This window comes from Eretmochelys imbricata, chromosome 1, assembly GCF_965152235.1.
Source record: "Eretmochelys imbricata isolate rEreImb1 chromosome 1, rEreImb1.hap1, whole genome shotgun sequence".
Classification (NCBI taxonomy): domain Eukaryota; kingdom Metazoa; phylum Chordata; order Testudines; family Cheloniidae; genus Eretmochelys; species Eretmochelys imbricata.
Genome location: NC_135572.1, coordinates 173,380,673 through 173,399,399, shown reverse-complemented (window position 1 = coordinate 173,399,399; position 18,727 = coordinate 173,380,673). Strand labels below are relative to the sequence as shown.

Below are 18,727 nucleotides of genomic sequence, written 5' to 3'. Positions count from 1 at the left end.
AAAGAGTCTTCCTCAGAAGAGTGTTGTGAAGGTAAATTAATTAATATATATCAAGTGCTTTGGTGTCCTTGAATGAAAAGTGCTCTAAAAGTGAAAAAGAATATTATCACTCCTGGGGAGGGATAATTTCTCAGTATTACATATATAAAATTACACAAGACATAATGTTTTAGATCTTCCATTTGTGTGAGTAAAACAAATGTATTTTATATCTGATTGCTAATATATTTTTACATTAAATCTAATCCTAATGAGTTGCTTTGTTCCTAATTCTTTGATAATTTAGTGCTGAATAGATTGTGGGAAAGTTTCCTGTGTAATTTCAGCAAATCAGTGTAGTCTATAAAATACAATGCAGTGCTTACTGTTGACACATGTGCTTCTAAGTTGTCAGTGGGCCTTATCATGTTTCCCTTGAGGTCAGCGAAAACCCTGTTATTGATTTCATAGGGAGCAGGATAGTATCTGCTTACTATCATGCAAACAAGATTTTAAGAGACTGTAAGAGAAAATGGGTTCAAAGTCACTGTGAATTTGACACAAACAAACACTACTGGCTAGCTAGCTATTCTATGTCACTATCTTTAGACTGTCTTCTTTTAAATTGAGTTTGTAGTTATGTCACATGAAAAGGAGGTTCATAGATGAAGTTTAAAGCATGAATCCACTGACTGTTTGTTTGAGGCTCCCAGGGTCGGCCGGCCCACAACATTTTGGCACCTGAGGCAGGGAGCTCAAATGATGCCCCCAGGCACCCTCGCTTGGGCCAAAACTTTGAAAGGTCTCAGTTCTACCTTATTCCTGTTCTACTCCTCTCAAGCACCTGGTTAAATAATTCAACTTTGAATTGTTGTTTGGGACTGGGATTGTCCCGTGCCTCATAATCAACATGTCTTCTCCTTCGGTGACTCTTGTATTCTTGAATGGGTGGGAAAATAGCTTCAGTGTGAAGATCCTCTGCCAACTTCTGTGCACTCTTCAGAATGTTTTGAAATCCCTCATCTGACCGGTAAGACTGTAGGTATGACTTTGCTTTGCCCAGTTGTTACATTGCTCCAGATATATCAAGGTCAACACCTTGGAGTCTCTTGCTTACAACATTTATTTCCAACAGTATGTCATGCCACAACACTAAGCCACACAGAAATTTGAAGTTAGATATGTTTCTGGTGATTCCATTTCCCTCTGCCACTGTTCTCCCACGAACAGTTTCTGTCATAGCATTACCCTCCATAATAGCAACTATGGCATCGTCTATCTTCCCAATTTGGTGTTTGATAGGCTTTATCATCTCCACTTGACTTTCCCATCGTGTGGCACTCAGTGGTTTCAGTGTCAGAGAGGATGTTCCCAGATGTTGCTTCAAAATTTGCTATCGATGAGTTGATGCAGAGAAAAATACATAGATGCTTTGAATTACATCAAAAAATTCAGCAGCCTCACTAGAAGCTGATGCTGCATCACTGACCACCAAGTTCAATGAATGAGAACTGCATGGGACCAAAAAACCTTGAGGGTTTAACTCTTGGATCTGTGTCTTCAGTCCTCTGTTCTTTCCTCTCATGTTGGCACCATTATCGTAGCCCTGACCTCTCATGTCAGCTATCACAATTCCCGTATTTTCCAGCTTTTTAAGAAGCACATTTGTCATACCAATTCCTGTAGTATCATCAATGTCAATAAATTCTAGAAAATGCTCTCTGACAGTCACCATTGCAGGGACATTTTCACTAGGTTCTGTTGTTGTTACAAAACGCACCATTAAAGTAATTTGTTCTATACGGCTGATGTCAGGTGTGCAGTCCAGAATAACAGAGTAATATCTTGCTGACTTCAGATCTGCCACAATCTTCTGTTTGACTTTTGTTGCCAGTAACTGTATGATCTCATTTTGAATTGTTTTTCCAAGGTAGTGGTGTGTGTACATTGCTTGGGTGGTGACTCTTCTTAGATGCTCCTGGAGTACAGCATCAAACTCAGCCATCAGCTTCACAATTTTAAGGAAGTTTCCATTGTTTGGCACATACAGCTGATCTGAAGTGCCACGCAGTGCTAGGTTTTGGGTAGCAAGCATTCTCACAGTGGCAATGAGCCTTTTCACATCATTTTGCCAGTAAAGAGACTCTGATGCAATTTTCTCTTGATGCTGATCATCTATGGTGGCCTTTGACCTTAGTCTCATCTCAAGCTCTTTCCACCTATGGAATGCTCTCTGGTGATTTGCTACCTTCTCATGCCATGCCAGATTTCTAGCCAGATTTTTCCAGTCCTTTGTTCCTGTAGAACCCAATTTGGTTGGAACATTAGACTGGAAGAGTTTGCAACAGAAACAGTATGCAGGATTCTGGGTTTTTGAGTACATAAGGCATGACCTCTCTACTTTGTCACCATTGGGGATTTCACGCCAGTAATGTGTCTATTTTCATTGTCTTTGGGGAACATGAAGTTTTTCACTTGCTGTGGCCCATGCAGTACAAGGAGGTCCCTCAGGCTACTGCACAAGTGGCTCCACAGTTCTGCATCATCTAGACTTAAGGAACTAAACTCAGCAGAAGCTGTTTCTTGTGCCTCTACCACACTGTTTTCTGATCTATACTTTTCTTCAGGAATGTGCATGGTTGCATCCATTTGAGATGGAGATATGGATGTTGCAGTAGCTGCCAGGTCACCTGCACTCTGACTAACTGGAAGATCAGGCATCTCCTCACCACTCACATCCTCACTGGGGCCGGAAGGCTCACCATGAACATTTATGTCTATGTATCTCAGGAGAGCTCCTTCCTGCTTAGATAGTAAAGCTTCCTTTGCTTTCTTTGTTTTTTTGAATGCTGCCCCAGAGGGGTGTTTTCTTCTTTCACTCATGACTGCTGTTCTGTGCCAGCTATAGTGGCTCTCAACACTCAATTGAAGGGGACAAATAAGCAGGCTGGTAGCAGGGCCTGAATGAGGGAAGATATCAACATCTTAAGGGCCCAACTGGGTCCTACTACTTCAGTTGACTGCCTGTTCTCCTCAAGTGGGTTCAGGGAAGCAGCAGGAAACAGGAAGCTCCCTGAGAAGCTGGTGTTAATCCATCCAGGCTCTTAGGGGTGCTAGAGAGGTACATAAGTGGCTCCTCCTCCTCCTCTCTCTCCCTGCAGCTCCTGCTGCTTTCTGTTATTTCCTCTCACCTTTTCTCCTGCCTGCCTATTATGTCTCTTGTGCCCTCTTTCCTCCAGCACAGCACTCCACCATCTCTGTGCATCTAGAGCAGAGAGAATACATATGCACCAGCAGCAGACACAATTTTCTACACTCTGGGTCCTAGTCACCCCTCCCATCACCCCTGCCCCCCGTCTGGCACCTGAGGCAACCGCCTCAGTTTGCCTCATGGTAAGGCCAGCCCTGGAGGCTCCTGAGCAGTGAGAACTCAAGTGTCACTGTGAGTGGGTGACTGAAAAATACATCGTTGTGGTGTCTTAGAATATCTGTTTTTAAAAAATGAGATCTTCACAACTTAAAAAGTAATGCCCGGAAAGAAATCCCTCCTGATTTTCCTTCTCATTTATTTACCTGCTTGTTTTCCCTATTGGATCTTTCTTCCCTTTGCAGTGTATCAATAATGACAATGAATGATTGAAAAGTCCTTGAAGAGGTAATGAGAAATGTTCTGAATATGATATCTTGGGTTTAACAAATCTGTTTCTGCTTGTTATAGCCATTACTGGCGCTAATCGTGTATATATATATATATATATATATATATATATATATATTGTTAGGGGAGTGAAGTGTTGAATCCAATGGTGTAATGCAAAAATAAGTTAGTAATCAGGAAAATGTGCAATGGTTTACATAATGGTGACTATAAATTTGCCTGAATTCCTAATCTGAGTCCTTCATTCAGACAAAAATCCCATTAACATCATGGGAGTTTTGCTTAAAAGAGGACGTCAGGATTGGGTCCCTACATTATCTGTAGGAGATAGAGAGATCATAAACCTCAATATTCATACAAATTGTAAGGTCACAACTTCTGTTTAAAAAAATGACCACTAAGGGAATGTCTATATGGAGAGTTAGTGTATAGCCAGCTGTGGTGTACATCTACAGTGCTCTAGTGCAACGGTTCTCAAAGCCGGTCCGCCGCTTGTTCAGGAAAAGTCTCTGGCATGCCGGGCTGGTTTGTTTACCAGCCACATGGACAGGTCCGGCCAATCGCAGCTCCCACTGGCCGCGGTTCGCCGCTGCAGGAAGCGGCGGGGTCCAAGGGACGTGCTGGCCACCCTTCCCGCAGCCCCCATTGGCCTGGAGCAGCAAACCGCAGCCAGTGGGAGCCACGATCGGCTGAACCTGCGGACATGGCAGGTAGACAAACTGGCCCAGCCCACCAGGGGCTTTCCCTGAACAAACGGCGGACCGGCTTTGAGAACGACTAGTGTGCTACATGCTAGCTGGCCATTTGGACACTGCTACCACGCACTAAAAGTTCCATAGTGCTTTTTGACCCATTGATGTTTCAAACAACGGTAGATCAAAGTGCTCTGTGGAACTTTTAATGCCCAGTCGCTATGTTCACACTGCAATTTATTATGTGACTACTAGTATGCTGCAGATTTATACCCCAGCTTGCCATGCACTAACTCTCTATATGGACAAGTTCTAAGAATCCAGTGTTTTAAATCAGGGGTTCACAGGACAAATTATTTGGTGGCCTCATAGTGCAGCCACCAACTGTTCCAGGTGGCCGCTCTCACACTTTTTCGTAAAATACTTAATTAGCTGTAGGAAAAACAAAGAAATATGCACAAATACATGTCCAAATCATTGTAATTGATTTAATGCTAGCTAAGAATTCTGTTGTGAAAAGGCTGCTGCCTCACTATCCCAGGGCTGAACCCAAAGCCTGAGCCCCCCCCTACCACCCCGGGGAAGGTGGAGACACTCACTGGCTGCCTGGTCCTCCCACATTGTGCCCCAGGTATCTCCATAGCAACCAATATCAAGGTGGTGCACCCAGGAGCAACAAGGAGGGAGAGGGGCTGCTGCTTTGCCCACCCCACCCACCATCACAGCCCAAGAGGCTGTGGACACAAGGAAAGCCCCTGGTGGCCACATCTGAGAAACGCTGTTTTAAATTAAAATAGTATTACTCAAATAAGGAAATACATTTAATACCTTTCCCCTACCAATATTTCACAGCCATGCTACTGTCCAATGATCACAGATAAGGCTATGCATACCATGAATCTTGCAGTGTCCATTTGTGAGGGACCAGATATCCTGGAAGACAGCTCACCTTCCTCTTTGAGCCTACCCCTAATGTTAGGTTAAATGTTTCCAGAGGGCTCGTAGCCTGGTCCCTTCCTCTTTCCTGGGACAAAGTGGCCTCCTTTGCATATTATGGACAGAAGGAGGGGTCATGTTGCCTTTAACTTCCCTAGAGGATGTTTTCTATACAGTGGTGTAACTGTGGATTTGAAATATTTCACCTTGTCCTTCTGTTGTTTAATGAATATTTTTTTTCATACAAGCTTTGAAAAAGAGAGAATTTGTTACAGATCTACCACATTTATGTCACCATTTTGTGAAATGTATTTGATAAGGTAAAATAAGGAAACATCCTAATACGTTTAAAGAGAATTAATTTAAATTTTGAGAAGGTCAATGGCATTTTTTTAATTAATCATTAGAAAATAATATTTAAAATTTGTTTATGCTTCTTTTAAAGATTGCTCCCACATCTGACAATGATTTTGGGCGATACAACTGCACAGCTACTAACAGAATAGGAACGAGACATCAGGAATACACCCTTGGGCAAGCCGGTGAGTATATTGTGTCCAAGTTACTATATCCATACCTTTGTATTTTCACCACTGTGAAGTACAATTGGACTTTTTCCGTTCACTTAATTCCACTGGAGCCTTTAGAACTGTCTTTTTAGTCCTCATAAAATGTGACATTGTGTAGGTAAAACAAACTGGTTCTCACAAAATAAGATCTTCCCAAAATTTTTGCACTGAACTTGAACTTTAATGGGGTAACTCTTGTTTTATGCCAGTGTAAGAAAGGGAGAATCAGGTCCATCTCTTTCATTTTTGCATCCAGTGTTTCCATGTGAGGACCAGGATCAGAACTAAAAGTGCTGAAATACTGCAGCAAAGCCTATTTTCAAGAGATGTATAGTCCAGGTCTGCCAACTAAAAGTGCAGAATTTTTCCTTCATTTTAGAAGTCCAGTTAAATCCATGGGTTGCACAGGTGTAATTTAGAGCAGGATTTGGCCCAAGGATTTAGGATTAAATTAATTCAAGCTGTCAGACTTTTGGATGCTAATTGCAACAGAACTTTTGGATGTTTTTAAATTCATCTAGAGGATTGTAGATTAATTTTAAAATAAATTTGTGTATTCACCCTTTGGCAGTGCTCACAAATATGCTCGGTTTTGCAGAGTACTGAGTATATGGAAGGATTTTTTTCTTGTTGAATGACGAAAAGAATACACCAGAGTTGGTTTCATAGCATTTTTTCACTTCTCACATGTCAAATGCCAAAATAGAGCAGTGAAACTTCACCAAGTTTACAGGATCAAAAAACAGTAAGGGCCAATTCTTTAGATGATATAAATCAGCATAGTTCTGCTGAACTCATTCCAATTTACAACCACTGAGGAGCTGGTCATAGATCATTTTTCTACTTTAGCTAACTAGAGTTACATAAAGGAGGTCTTGGTGTTTTTGTTTTGTCTTTTAGTAGCGTAAGGAATTATTTTATACGATATTTTTCTGCAATCTGCTTTGTTGCAACTGTAATAAAATGTAAGGCTAAAGAATAAGATATACTCTTTACAATCCTAGTGGGAATATATATTTGGTATTATTGCTACTTTATGCATTTTCAGACTGAAGGGAGACTGTCTGATGTTTCCTTTACTTTTACTTTTAAACTTTTATAACACATTGCACTATAGACTACACTTTTATTTCAGTGTTTCAAGAGTTGCAGAAGCAAATTGTGTTATTTATTAAGGGGATTTATTGTGTAGAAACCATGCACAGCTTTGAAAGTTTACCCCATTACCTCTAAAGAAAAGACGGTTTTAAATATCTTTGATCTTTCTGGTTGTGGTACATCTCTCCTTTGTAACAATTATCAAAACAGTTGTGCTGCCAACAGTAGCTGAAAGTATTATTTATCAGAAACTAAGTAGACTTTCCATCCAACTTTAAGTGAGCCTGGTAAACACGCGAGAAAAACATTTTTGATCCTACTTTCGTTTGCCTTTGCCCCCTGCCAGTGAATCAAAATATATATTCTGGTAACCTCCTAATCTGCCTTTTGCATAGAAACACCATCAGGCTCCAAGCATTACACATAAAGCGAATTCCTTGCCCTACCTCCTCACTCAGCCTCTCCACAACTCAGAACCTCCCACAACTTAGAATCCACTCCCAGAAATGAAAATATTTTACCTTAGTTGTGTAGAAATAAAACAGAAAAGATCTGCTTGTGGAACATTTACTCATGTTGGTGAGTATTTACTGAAGTGGTCACATATAATGGGACTACTTGTGTGAGTAAGCTTCTACAAGTAGGCCAAAAACACACATGTAGCAACTTATCTGATTATCTTCTAGTGTCCCCACTTACTTGGGTTCAAGACTTTAGACTAGTCCTCAGTTAAAATAGTGCATTTGATATGTTAAAAGTTTAGTCCATAACTAAGAAAGTTCTGTACTTCTGAAAATTAGAAAATACTTGCACAGTAAATCTATTTCCCTAAGCTCTTTCAATGATTAGCTCTCCAAAAATCTTCACATCTGTAGAGATATAAAATAGTAAAAGAGACAAATCCAATTCCAAGACCAAATCTCTGAAATAATAGAGAAAAACAACTCTTCCCAGGTGAAGAGGGTGTGACTCCAGGACAGGGCATAAGGAAATGCTTGTTGTCCAGTGTTATGTCATGTGCATTCCAATGAAATCCAATGCATCCGATGAAGTGAGCTGTAGCTTACGAAAGCTTATGATCAAATAAATTGGTTAGTCTCTAAGGTGCCACTAGTACCTTATTCCTTTTCTTTTTTGCGAATACAGACTAACACGGCTGCTACTCTGAAACCAATGAAATTTGAATATGACAAGATGAATATCTCTTCCTATCCCCCGTTTATCCCCGCTACACACACGCGTGCACACACACACAAATGTCCAGCTCTCCTCTTGGCTCCTAATACTTCCTCTATTGTAATAAACCAGTTACACCCTCCCAGCTGTTAAAAAACTCTTATTTCCTCCTCCCCAATGGCAAGACATTGATTCCCTCCATTCAAACCTTTCTCCCCGTTTACAGGTCAGCAACCTCCCCAAAGCAGTGATATTAGTACCTACAGTAATGGTCCACATCCCCACAGCTTACAATAATGTCATGCAGTCTTTTGAGCTTTACTGTAAAATACTGTGGTTTTTCATAAAAGAGAAGTCAAAGTTAAAGTTGGTGTTATAGGCTTGACAGACAAACACTGACTTTTTAGCACTTCTGTTCTCATTTCCAAAGCTAAGTGTGGAAGATATAAATTCTCAAACCAACCCTTAAGTTCATGAAGTTTCCCAAATTTAGTTCTCCAACCTATGTAATTAGAGATACTCTGCCATGCAAATTCTCTCAGAATTATTTTTTAAATTATGGCATATATACCATTTCAAAAAAAATCAATTTATCATTTCCCTGCAGTCTATGCAGACACAATCATCTCTCATGTATAGTGTTTCCTAAAGTAGTGTTTTGTACTAGCATAAAGCATAAAGAAGGGGCTAATATCTCGCATAGGGTGTACTTGCATTAGGTATAACACAGACATATGGTCAGGAAAAGTGATGAAAACCAATGGTGCATAAATTATAGCAGCCCAAAAAAATAATCCCATGTGTACTTCAGATTATAGTAAAAACATATTGCAGTTCCCTTTGCCAATGCTGCATCACCTGCTGCAGTTAATCCTGCTGCAGTACATATGTCTACTTAATTTCAAAATACACAATATAGACCCAATCTTGAAAAATCTGAAGACTGTGTGTGCTTTGCTATGCAGCACTGGTCCTTAAGTGATTTAATTTTAATAACTAGTTCCTCTGCAGACTAACCTGTTTCTATTTAAAATCAATCAAACAAACAAAACTAATATTAAGAATTATGCTTGCAGGAAGATATGCAGGTTTGTTATAGCCATGTCAGTCCCTTAGAGAGACAAGGTGCTTGAGGTAATATATTTTTTTGGATCAACTTCTCTTGGTGAGCGAGACAAGCTTTCAAGCCCTTCAAGTCTTCTAGGAAGACACCGTAGATTGTAATAGGCAAACTACGTACACTCATCCACGTATTTCTTCTGCCCCTATTTATATGTGAGTCAAATTCTTTACTCATCCAACACTAAACCCCAGTCTTGTAAACGTTCACTACTAGGCAAAGTCTGTTCTATATTGAAGAGTCTCATTTAAGTCCATGAGACTCTTCACAGCATTAAGCAACATACCAGGGTCGGGTGTTAAGTCAGTGATACTCAACATATGACTCTTCCTCAGAGTGTATATCTTCAGGGCCACATACACAGATTTTGACTCAACTGTCCTACTGGCTATGCCTGTGTTTCTGGTAGACTAAGCAGAACACTGATCTCAGGTGTATTTTCTCAGGGAGAGCAGGGCAGTTGGTACAACAGTATGTAAGCTGTCAGAACCACTTTCCCATTACTGTGAAATGCAAAAACAACTTGTTGCTAGAACCTTTCTTTCACTCCATGAATCCAGGAGGTAAGGAGGAAGAGATAACAGAAAAAAGTACCTCCAGTCTCCTTCCTAGCATTCAGGAGGGGAAAAGAGGGAAAGAGAAAAATTCCAGCTAGCAGAATCAGAAAGAGTTTCTACATAATCAATGTCATGTCATAGAATTGCTTTGTGATGTTTTCCTTGTAATGTTGTGAATATGTGACTACACTGTATTATCACCACACATAGGTCCAAAGCTTCAGCTGGTGTAAACTGGAAGCCAATGGAGATACGCCAGTTCAGATCAGCTGAGGTTTTTGGCCCAAAGTCACAAAACAACATCACAACACAACCCCAGAATGGTGAGTGATTATTTTATTGCGCTCTCTCTCCAACTTCACTTGCTGCTACAATGGCTCATCAGCTCTTAAAGGCTGACTATATTGGCTACAAGTCATTCTTTCAGTCATAAGCAATTAACATTTGTTTTATCATTAACTTTATTAATTTTTTGCAGAATGACCCTTAATATCAGCTTCAAAATATTAGTTAAGAAAAATTATGACATTTATAAGAATGTACTTGCTGCAGTGAATTCTTACTTGACAGACAGGAAATTCAGTATAATAAAGTTATTCAAGTCAAGGGCAAAAATGTTTGCAAAACAAATATTGCACAAATGCTATACTCCCACCACTGATTTATTTCTACTTTTTTATTCATTTATACCACAGATGAGACTGATGTCAATTTTTCAGATTTGCACTTTTCCACCTGTGGCAGTAATTTATTTCAATCGCTTCTGTATAGTCGTTGACCAGCACTTATTGAAAAATATGTAGCAAAGTTCTGTTCAAATCAAGATAAATCAAGCCACATTTAGTGAGCAACAGTATATGAAAAAAGAATTATTATTAGTTTTGAAAAATGTTGTATTCAGTTACATTATTAATCATATACTGTATTTGGCCTTTGTAAATGGCAAAATGTGAAATTCACATTGTATTAGATACCCACTTTCTGCTAGTAGCTCTAGTTACAGTGCTATTATTAATTAATTATTATTTATTTAGTATTTATATTGCAGTAGTATCAACAGGCTTTAGTCAAGTCAGGGCTCCAGTGTACTAAGTACTGTACAAAGATATAGTAAATGTCAGTCCCTGCCTCAAACAGTTTTAATCTCAGGTCCTGTCTACACACAGAACATGCTCCAGTTTAACTAATTGATTTAAAAAAAAATACGTTGAACTTTACACGTGGATGAGAAGTAGGTGAGAAGGAGGAGAGGAAAATCCAAGAATAATGAAGAACAGAGCAATCAGAGGATTCAGATCATTGACAGCTGATTGGTTGCTAGTTTTACTGTCCAGACTGCTTTACTTTTGGTTGATTAGGGAGTCCTCTTAACAATGCTCATTCTAGGTGAAATGCTGGCTATTTAAACTCCATGGGTACTGTAACATTGACTTCAGTATAGCCATGATTTCACCCTCTGGTTTTAATTGGAAGCATTAATCCTGGTGTACTCTATATGTATATGTATGTGTGTATATATATATATATATATATAAACTTCCATTAAGCAGACAGCATTAAACAAATTTGCTTCTATGGTAAAAGTCCCAAACACTTATTGTTTTACTGAATTGTTTTCTGTTAAAGCACTACAGGATTCACTTGCTCCTTGGTGTGCTATTCTGGGGCAGTTTTTTTTTTTTCCCAGCCAGTAAGATAATATTATTTTATTTGTGTTGTACTTTCTGTAAGTTGGAAAGTGCTCCTGAGGCACAATGCCATTGTCTTTTTTCTGCTGCCAAACTTTAAATATTAGACTCAGTGATGATACAAATTTGCAGCTGTACTGTTTCTTATGGTTAACCCTAGTTATACAGAGCTGTTGAACCAGTCTATACTCCAGACACTTTTATTTACAGCTGTTCAAACAACTGGATTATTTTAGTTTATTTTTAGGGTGTGATCCTGCAAGGTGCTGAGGATCCTCAATTCCCATTAAAGCAATCTAATTTGGAGTTGCCCAGTGCCTCCCAGGAGGTGTTCAACTCCTGGCAATACCAGGCCCTTTGTATCTTCCCCTTCTTCATTGCCTGAGTATTTGAATAGCTGAACAAACAACTTTTAGAATGCAAAAGTCCCATTATTTTTCATCTCTTTTCACTCTGAATACATTATTTCACATCATAGCCTCAACTTTTAATACAGAAGTCTACTAAAACTGTGTGTTTTTTTTCTAGGACAGGCTTAGGCTTGACAAACCAGGTGAGCTTGGCAGATTGTCCCATTGGCTTTCAGAGCCTGAGGTGAGAACATCCATTCCTGGATTTGCCCAGGTCCAGTTGAAGCATAATATTACGTGAAATCTTAGTGTGCAGGAAGAAGACGTTGGTTATTAAACACACATTCTACCTTTTGGTTGAGATTTTAGTAGTATTATTTCAAATGGTTGTGAACCATGAATAGAAAGTTGCATTGCCAACAGTGATCTTGAAATTTATCATTTGAGTCAATATTTTTTTAAAACAAAAAGTGGTTTATGTGAAGTTTGTGCCAGGAAGAGACAAACACAAGGATTTTGGAAGAAAGATCAGTATGAATTTGATGCTTATCAGCATGATGCTGGACTGAATTAAGGCAATCCAGGAAAAACTCACTTGGGGCTCCCCAGCCACACTCCTACACAAGACCTCCTAGTTCTCTTGGTGTAGCAGCAGGGTTCACAGTTCAGATGAATGGGTCAGTTCACCTCTCTTGGAGCTGTTGGTTCAGTCTGTTTGCAGATTGAGAAAGGCACAAGATACATTAATTTCATGGTTTTTTTGCATCCATGAGGGCTATCTTTTATTTTAAAAAAAAAGGGCAGCTGAGAGTCTGATGTTATCACATGACTCCAGGAGCTGCAGTTCCACACATAGGCCTATTGTGCCTATGCTTTAATCTGGCCCGGATATGAGTAACATGGCAGTAGCTACAGCAGTGAATAGTGCACATAGGTAATTTGCAAGCTAGGCTACCTCATACAGCTCTGCCGGTGAATTTCAGACTTGACTTGCCAAACTCTTGTCATTGTGCAAAACAACATAGTGTAGATCATGAAAATGCTCAATATTCAACAAAACATTTAACAGTATTTAGAAGGGGTAATTTAGAAGGGGTAATGTGTGTAATTTCAACAATGAGAGATTGGCTATATAATCCCTTTGTTAACATGCAAGAATAGAGATTCTGACATGAAATTGAGGTTAAAATATACTCTGTACTTGCATGGAGACTAGTGAGACTTCTCATGCTATCATATTTCACCAAAAATGCCTTTAAGCATTACGACAGTAAGGTGAGATGAAGAGACATGAGATGAAAAGTGAATGGGAAGAAAGGGTTGAGTGTCAGGGCCTGAGGTGAAGGGAAGACTCCTGTTGCAGAGACAAGTTGTGCTCAAAGCAGGGTAAGGTTCATCCAACAGTGACATCTGTCACGTGATCAAATTTAATAGCTTACAGATCCCTGTCAGTTGGGTGGTGGGTGAGGGTTGTCTTTTCAAATCGGCTTTTACTGGGTCAAAGTTGAAGATATTTCTTGCAGGGAAAGTTGGTAGGCATTTGAAGCAGTTGTCCATCCCACCTTAGAGAGAGTTTGGAAACAGTTTGAGAGAGAGAGCAGGACTGCTTAGTTGGAAAACACATCTCTTCATTCAACTTGAATTTTTACCATTTGATGTTTTTGATCATTCAGAGTGAATTTATTAAAGTAAATGGAGTTTTACTAGGGAGGGGAGAATGAAGCTGTAGGAAAAGAAAGAAAAAAATGGAACGTCACTATCTAAATATCTATACCTGACTCCTCATTCTATTTTTACACGAAGCTTCAGTTAAACTGATAGAGCCAGATTTGACCACATTTATTCATGGTGAGTTGTTCCTTATCCTCTGAAGAATCCTGCTGAAATAAATGAGATGTCTGAGCCAGGCTCTTTCCTGAGATAGATTGTGGAGGTTAACATTGCTGTTGATAGTTACAAGCCTCACTATTTTTTGAGCGAGAACGAGAGACCCTCTCACCAAAGATTGATCCTGCCAAGGGTTGAGTACTGTGACCCCAATCCTACAAAGCAGTTAATAGACACATTCTGAACGTTGAACAATGGCTTGATCCTTCTTTCATTGAAGTTCCTGGCAAAACTCCCATTAACTTAAGTGCTGCAGGATCAGACCCCAAGTGAGTAGTCCCATTGGAAGACTACTTACATGCTTAAAGTTAATATGCGTATAAATGTGTAGGTAGATCAGGGGAATGCTCACTGTTTTGCAGGATTGAGTTCATATTTGTTAACTAACTGCAAAACTGGACTCAGTTCATGAGTCTGCTAATGCTCTTTTTTTTCACTCTCCATTGGGGAAAAAAATGCTATTACCCATCCTGAAGGAGATACTAGATACTTTAATTTCTATTATTTAAAGGAAAATAATGCTCTGTTTTTTTTGGTTGTGTCCAGTAATAGTGTCCTGTTCTACTTTCTTTGGATGACTGACTTTTTTTTTTCTGAAGTGTATTGCACTTCTCTATACTTCCATATTCTGTAACAGAATAGAACTTGGCTACTCTTTGAAATGCATGGATGGCATTCTTTAAAGGATGTACCTTCAATGTGCATTATGAGTAAGTGTTTGAGGGTGTTTCACATTTTCTTAAGTAGTTCCCTTTTAAACATTTTGGCACGTTGTTAGCTATCATGACAAATATTTTGCTAGGTCTTCACAACAGCTTCACTTGATGCACAGGTTTCAGAGTAACAGCCGTGTTAGTCTGTATTCGCAAAGAAAAGGAGTACTTGTGGCACCTTAGAGACTAACCAATTTATTTGAGCATAAGCTTTCGTGAGCTACAGCTCACTTCATCAGATGCATACTGTGGAAAGTGTAGAAGATCTTTTTATATACACACAACGCATGAAAAAAAACCTCCTCCCACCCCACTATCCTGCTGCTAATAGCTTATCTAAAGTGATCACTCTCCTTACAATGTGTATGATAATCAAGTTGGGCCATTTCCAGCACAAATCCAGGTTTTCTCACCCCCCCCCCCGCCACACACACACCCCCACAAACCTACTCTCCTGTTGGTAATAGCTTATCTAAAGTGATCACTCTCCTTACAATGTGTATGATAATCAAGGTGGGCCATTTCCAGCACAAATCCAGGGTTTAACAAGAACGTCTGGGGGGAGGCGGGTAGGAAAAAAAAAAGGGGAAATAGGTTACTAACCACTAACCCAGGAACCTATCCTTGCAACAAAGCCCGTTGCCAACTGTGCCCACATATCTATTCAGGGGACACCATCACAGGGCCTAATCACATCAGCCACACTATCAGAGGCTCGTTCACCTGCACATCCACCAATGTGATATATGCCATCATGTGCCAGCAATGCCCCTCTGCCATGTACATTGGTCAAACTGGACAGTCTCTACGTAAAAGAATAAATGGACACAAATCAGATGTCAAGAATTATAACATTCATAAACCAGTCGGAGAACACTTCAGTCTCTCTGGTCATGCGATTACAGACATGAAAGTTGTGATATTACAACAAAAAAACTTCAAATCCAGACTCCAGCGAGAAACTGTTGAATTGGAATTCATTTGCAAATTTGATACAATTAACTTAGGCTTGAATAGAGACTTGGAGTGGCTAAGTCATTATGCAAGGTAACTTATTTCCCCTTGTTTTTTCCTACCCCCCCCCCCAGACGTTCTTGTTAAACCCTGGATTTGTGCTGGAAATGGCCCACCTTGATTATCATACACATTGTAAGGAGAGTGATCACTTTAGATAAGCTATTACCAGCAGGAGAGTGGGTTTGTGTGTGGGGGGTGTGTGTGTGGATTTGTGCTGGAAATGGCCCAACTTGATTATCATACACATTGTAAGGAGAGCGGTCACTTTAGATAAGCTATTAGCAGCAGGAGTGTGGGGTGGGAGAAGGTATTTTTTCATGCTTTTTGTGTATATAAAAAGATCTTCTACACTTTCCACAGTATGCATCTGATGAAGTGAGCTGTAGCTCACGAAAGCTTATGCTCAAATAAATTGGTTAGTCTCTAAGGTGCCACAAGTACTGCTTTACTTGATGCGCAGTAACAAAAAGAAACTGAACATTAATCATTTGGCAGAAATTATACTCAGATCTGCAGTAAGAAAGAAAACAAAAATCCTTTCTGCACCTATGATGTTTCCTCCCATATGCCATGTTTATCATAATGAATTATATACAAAACTAAAAGAGTAGGACAGAGGAACCCACTGGATAGTTTTGGGAATTAGCAGCAGGCTCTATTGGATAAGAGTCTCTTTAAAAGGGTAACCAGCAGTGGCTAACAGAGGTTGGAGGAGAGGAAGGCCTGTTGGAGAGTGGAATTATGTGTTTCCTAGGATGAAGGTAAGGGAAGGTATAAAAGTATAAGGCACCTATCATCATCATACCTGAGCACCTGACAATCTTTTTATTGTATTTCACAGCCCCTCTGTGAGGTAGGGAAGTGCTTTTCCCACTCTTTTACAGATCGGGTACTGAGGCAAAGAGAGACTAAGGCCATGTCTACACTACCACTTATGCCAGAAAAACTAATGTTGCTCAAGGATGTGAAAAACACACACCATAAGTGGTAGTTTACAGCACTGTGTCAGTGGGAGAGTGTCTCCTGCTGACATAGCTACCACTGTTCATTGAGGTGGTTTTAGCATGTCGTCGGGAGAGCTCTATGCTATCGGCATAGAGCAGCTATACGGGAGATCTTATAGTGGTGCAGCTGCATCGGTACAGCTGTGCCGCTCTAAGCTAGGTAACAGGTCCAAGGTCTCACAGGAATTCTGTGGTGGAGGACAGAATTGTACCCAGGTCCCAAGCTAGTTCCTTCACCACTGTGTCATCCTTTTTCTCCACAGAGATACAACAGTCACTTATAGTCTCCTCTATCTCCCATTTTCAATGAGAGTTAGAAAGATGAATGTGTCTTTAAATAGCTTTTTGAATCTTGTGTCTAAATGAACTGAAAATTATATTAAGTACTGACAGAAGTTCATATTGATTCTTACTTCATCCCAGATGGTTTGATCATTCGTAGATGAAGACTTCATTTTATGTGAATAGTTTAGTACATGGATAAGTTTTAGTCATCTTCAGACGTCTGCACAGCTTTGTACATGTCTCTGACATACCACTCTGAAACAGAGGAATAAATTTCTTCTTATATTGTAGGATAATGAATAGTAGAATGTGAAATATGCAAGTAGGAAGCAAATTGCATAGAGGCCAGTTTCAAATATATAAAAAGAGTCTAATCACATGTGATTTTTTTGTCTTCTGCATGTACAACAAAAAATGCTTGCCAGTACTTGTCATGCACTACCATGTATATAAAATGCCCATGTACAGTACTCATCTGCTGAATCACATGAAAAACCTACAGGACCAGGCAAGTTTTAAAAAAAAAAAGAAAAAGAAAAGACTCTTTAGTTAGTTGGGACATGTTATATAAAGCCGAGTTCCTGCTTCTGAAAATGTAGAGACTCTGAAATAGATTTCTCACTTTTATTTAATATCTTAAAATCTCAACACAAACACCTATGATTAATATTTTTATTGTTCTTTTCTGCTTTGAAAACTGTGCTCTAGTTTTTGATTACAGAGAACATATTTCATCTCCAAGTTAGACTGCAAATTAATCCTTAAAATGCAAATAGAACAGAAACCTTTCAGAAAGATCCTTGACAATACTGGAATCCAGTCCAGGAAAAAGAAATGTGTATGTTTGACTGCACTGCAGAATTTTATAAAAATGGCTAAATAGTTTTGTATGAATATTTTTATATTTTGCTTTAATATTTTATTTTTATGACAGATTAATCTGTTTATAGGAATACAGAATCTGAATTCTCTATTTAGATAGAAAGCATAGCTGATTTAAGTTTGATTTAAAAGCTGCTATTCCCCTTTACTTAGTTATATAGTGAATAGGGCTGTCAAGCGATTAAAAATATTAATTCTGATTAATTGAATGATTAATCACATTGTTAAAGAATAATAGAATACTATTTATTTAAATTTTTTGGATGTTTTCTACATTTTCAAATATATTGATTTCAATTACCACATAGAATACAAAGTGTAGAGTGCTCACTTTATATTATTATTATTACAAATATTTGCATAGTGAAAACAAAAGAAATAGTATTTTTTCAATTCACCTAACGCAAATAATGTACTGTAATCTCTTTATCATGAAAGTTTAACTTACAAATATAGAATTATGTACAAAAACTAACCATGCTCAAAAAATAAAACAATGTAAAACTTTAGAGCCTACAAGTCCACTCAGTACTACTTCTTGTTCAGCCAATTGCTCAGACAAACAAGTTTGTTTACTTTTGCAGGAAATAATGCTGCCCGCTCCTTGTTTACAATGTCACCTGAAAGTGAGAACAGGTGTTTGCATGGCACTGTTGTAGTAGATGGCGTCACAAGATATTTACCTTCCAGATGAGTTAAAGATTCATATGTCCCTTCGTGCTTCAACCACCATTCCAGAGGACATGTGTCCATGCCGATGACGGGCTTTGCTCGATAATGATCCAAAGTAGTGTGGACTGACGCATATTCATTTTCATTGTGTGAGTCAGTTGCCACCAGTAGAAGGTTGATTTTCTTTTTTGGTGGTTCAGTTCTGTAGTTTCCACATTGGAGTGTTGCTCTTTCAAGACTTCTGAAAGCATGCACCACACCTCATCTCTCTCAGATTTTGGAAGGCACTTCAGATTCTTAAACCTTGGGTCAAGTTCTGTAGCTATCTTTAGAAATCTCACACTGTTTGGCAAATCTGTAGTGAAAGTGTTCTTAAAATGAACAACATGTGCTGGGTCATCATCCAAGATTGCTATAATATGAGATATATGGCAGAATGCAGGT

General features: G+C 39.1%; 1 protein-coding gene across 1 annotated transcript in view; it reads left to right on the top strand.

Annotated features, from left to right (window-relative positions):
• Nucleotides 1-18,727, top strand: part of NCAM2 (neural cell adhesion molecule 2) — a 258,887-nt gene that overhangs the window by 108,140 nt on the left and 132,020 nt on the right. The window contains exon 11 of the mRNA XM_077814938.1: nucleotides 5,711-5,807. Within this exon, the coding sequence (XP_077671064.1) occupies nucleotides 5,711-5,807 (97 nt within the window). The remainder of the gene's footprint in view (nucleotides 1-5,710; nucleotides 5,808-18,727) is intronic.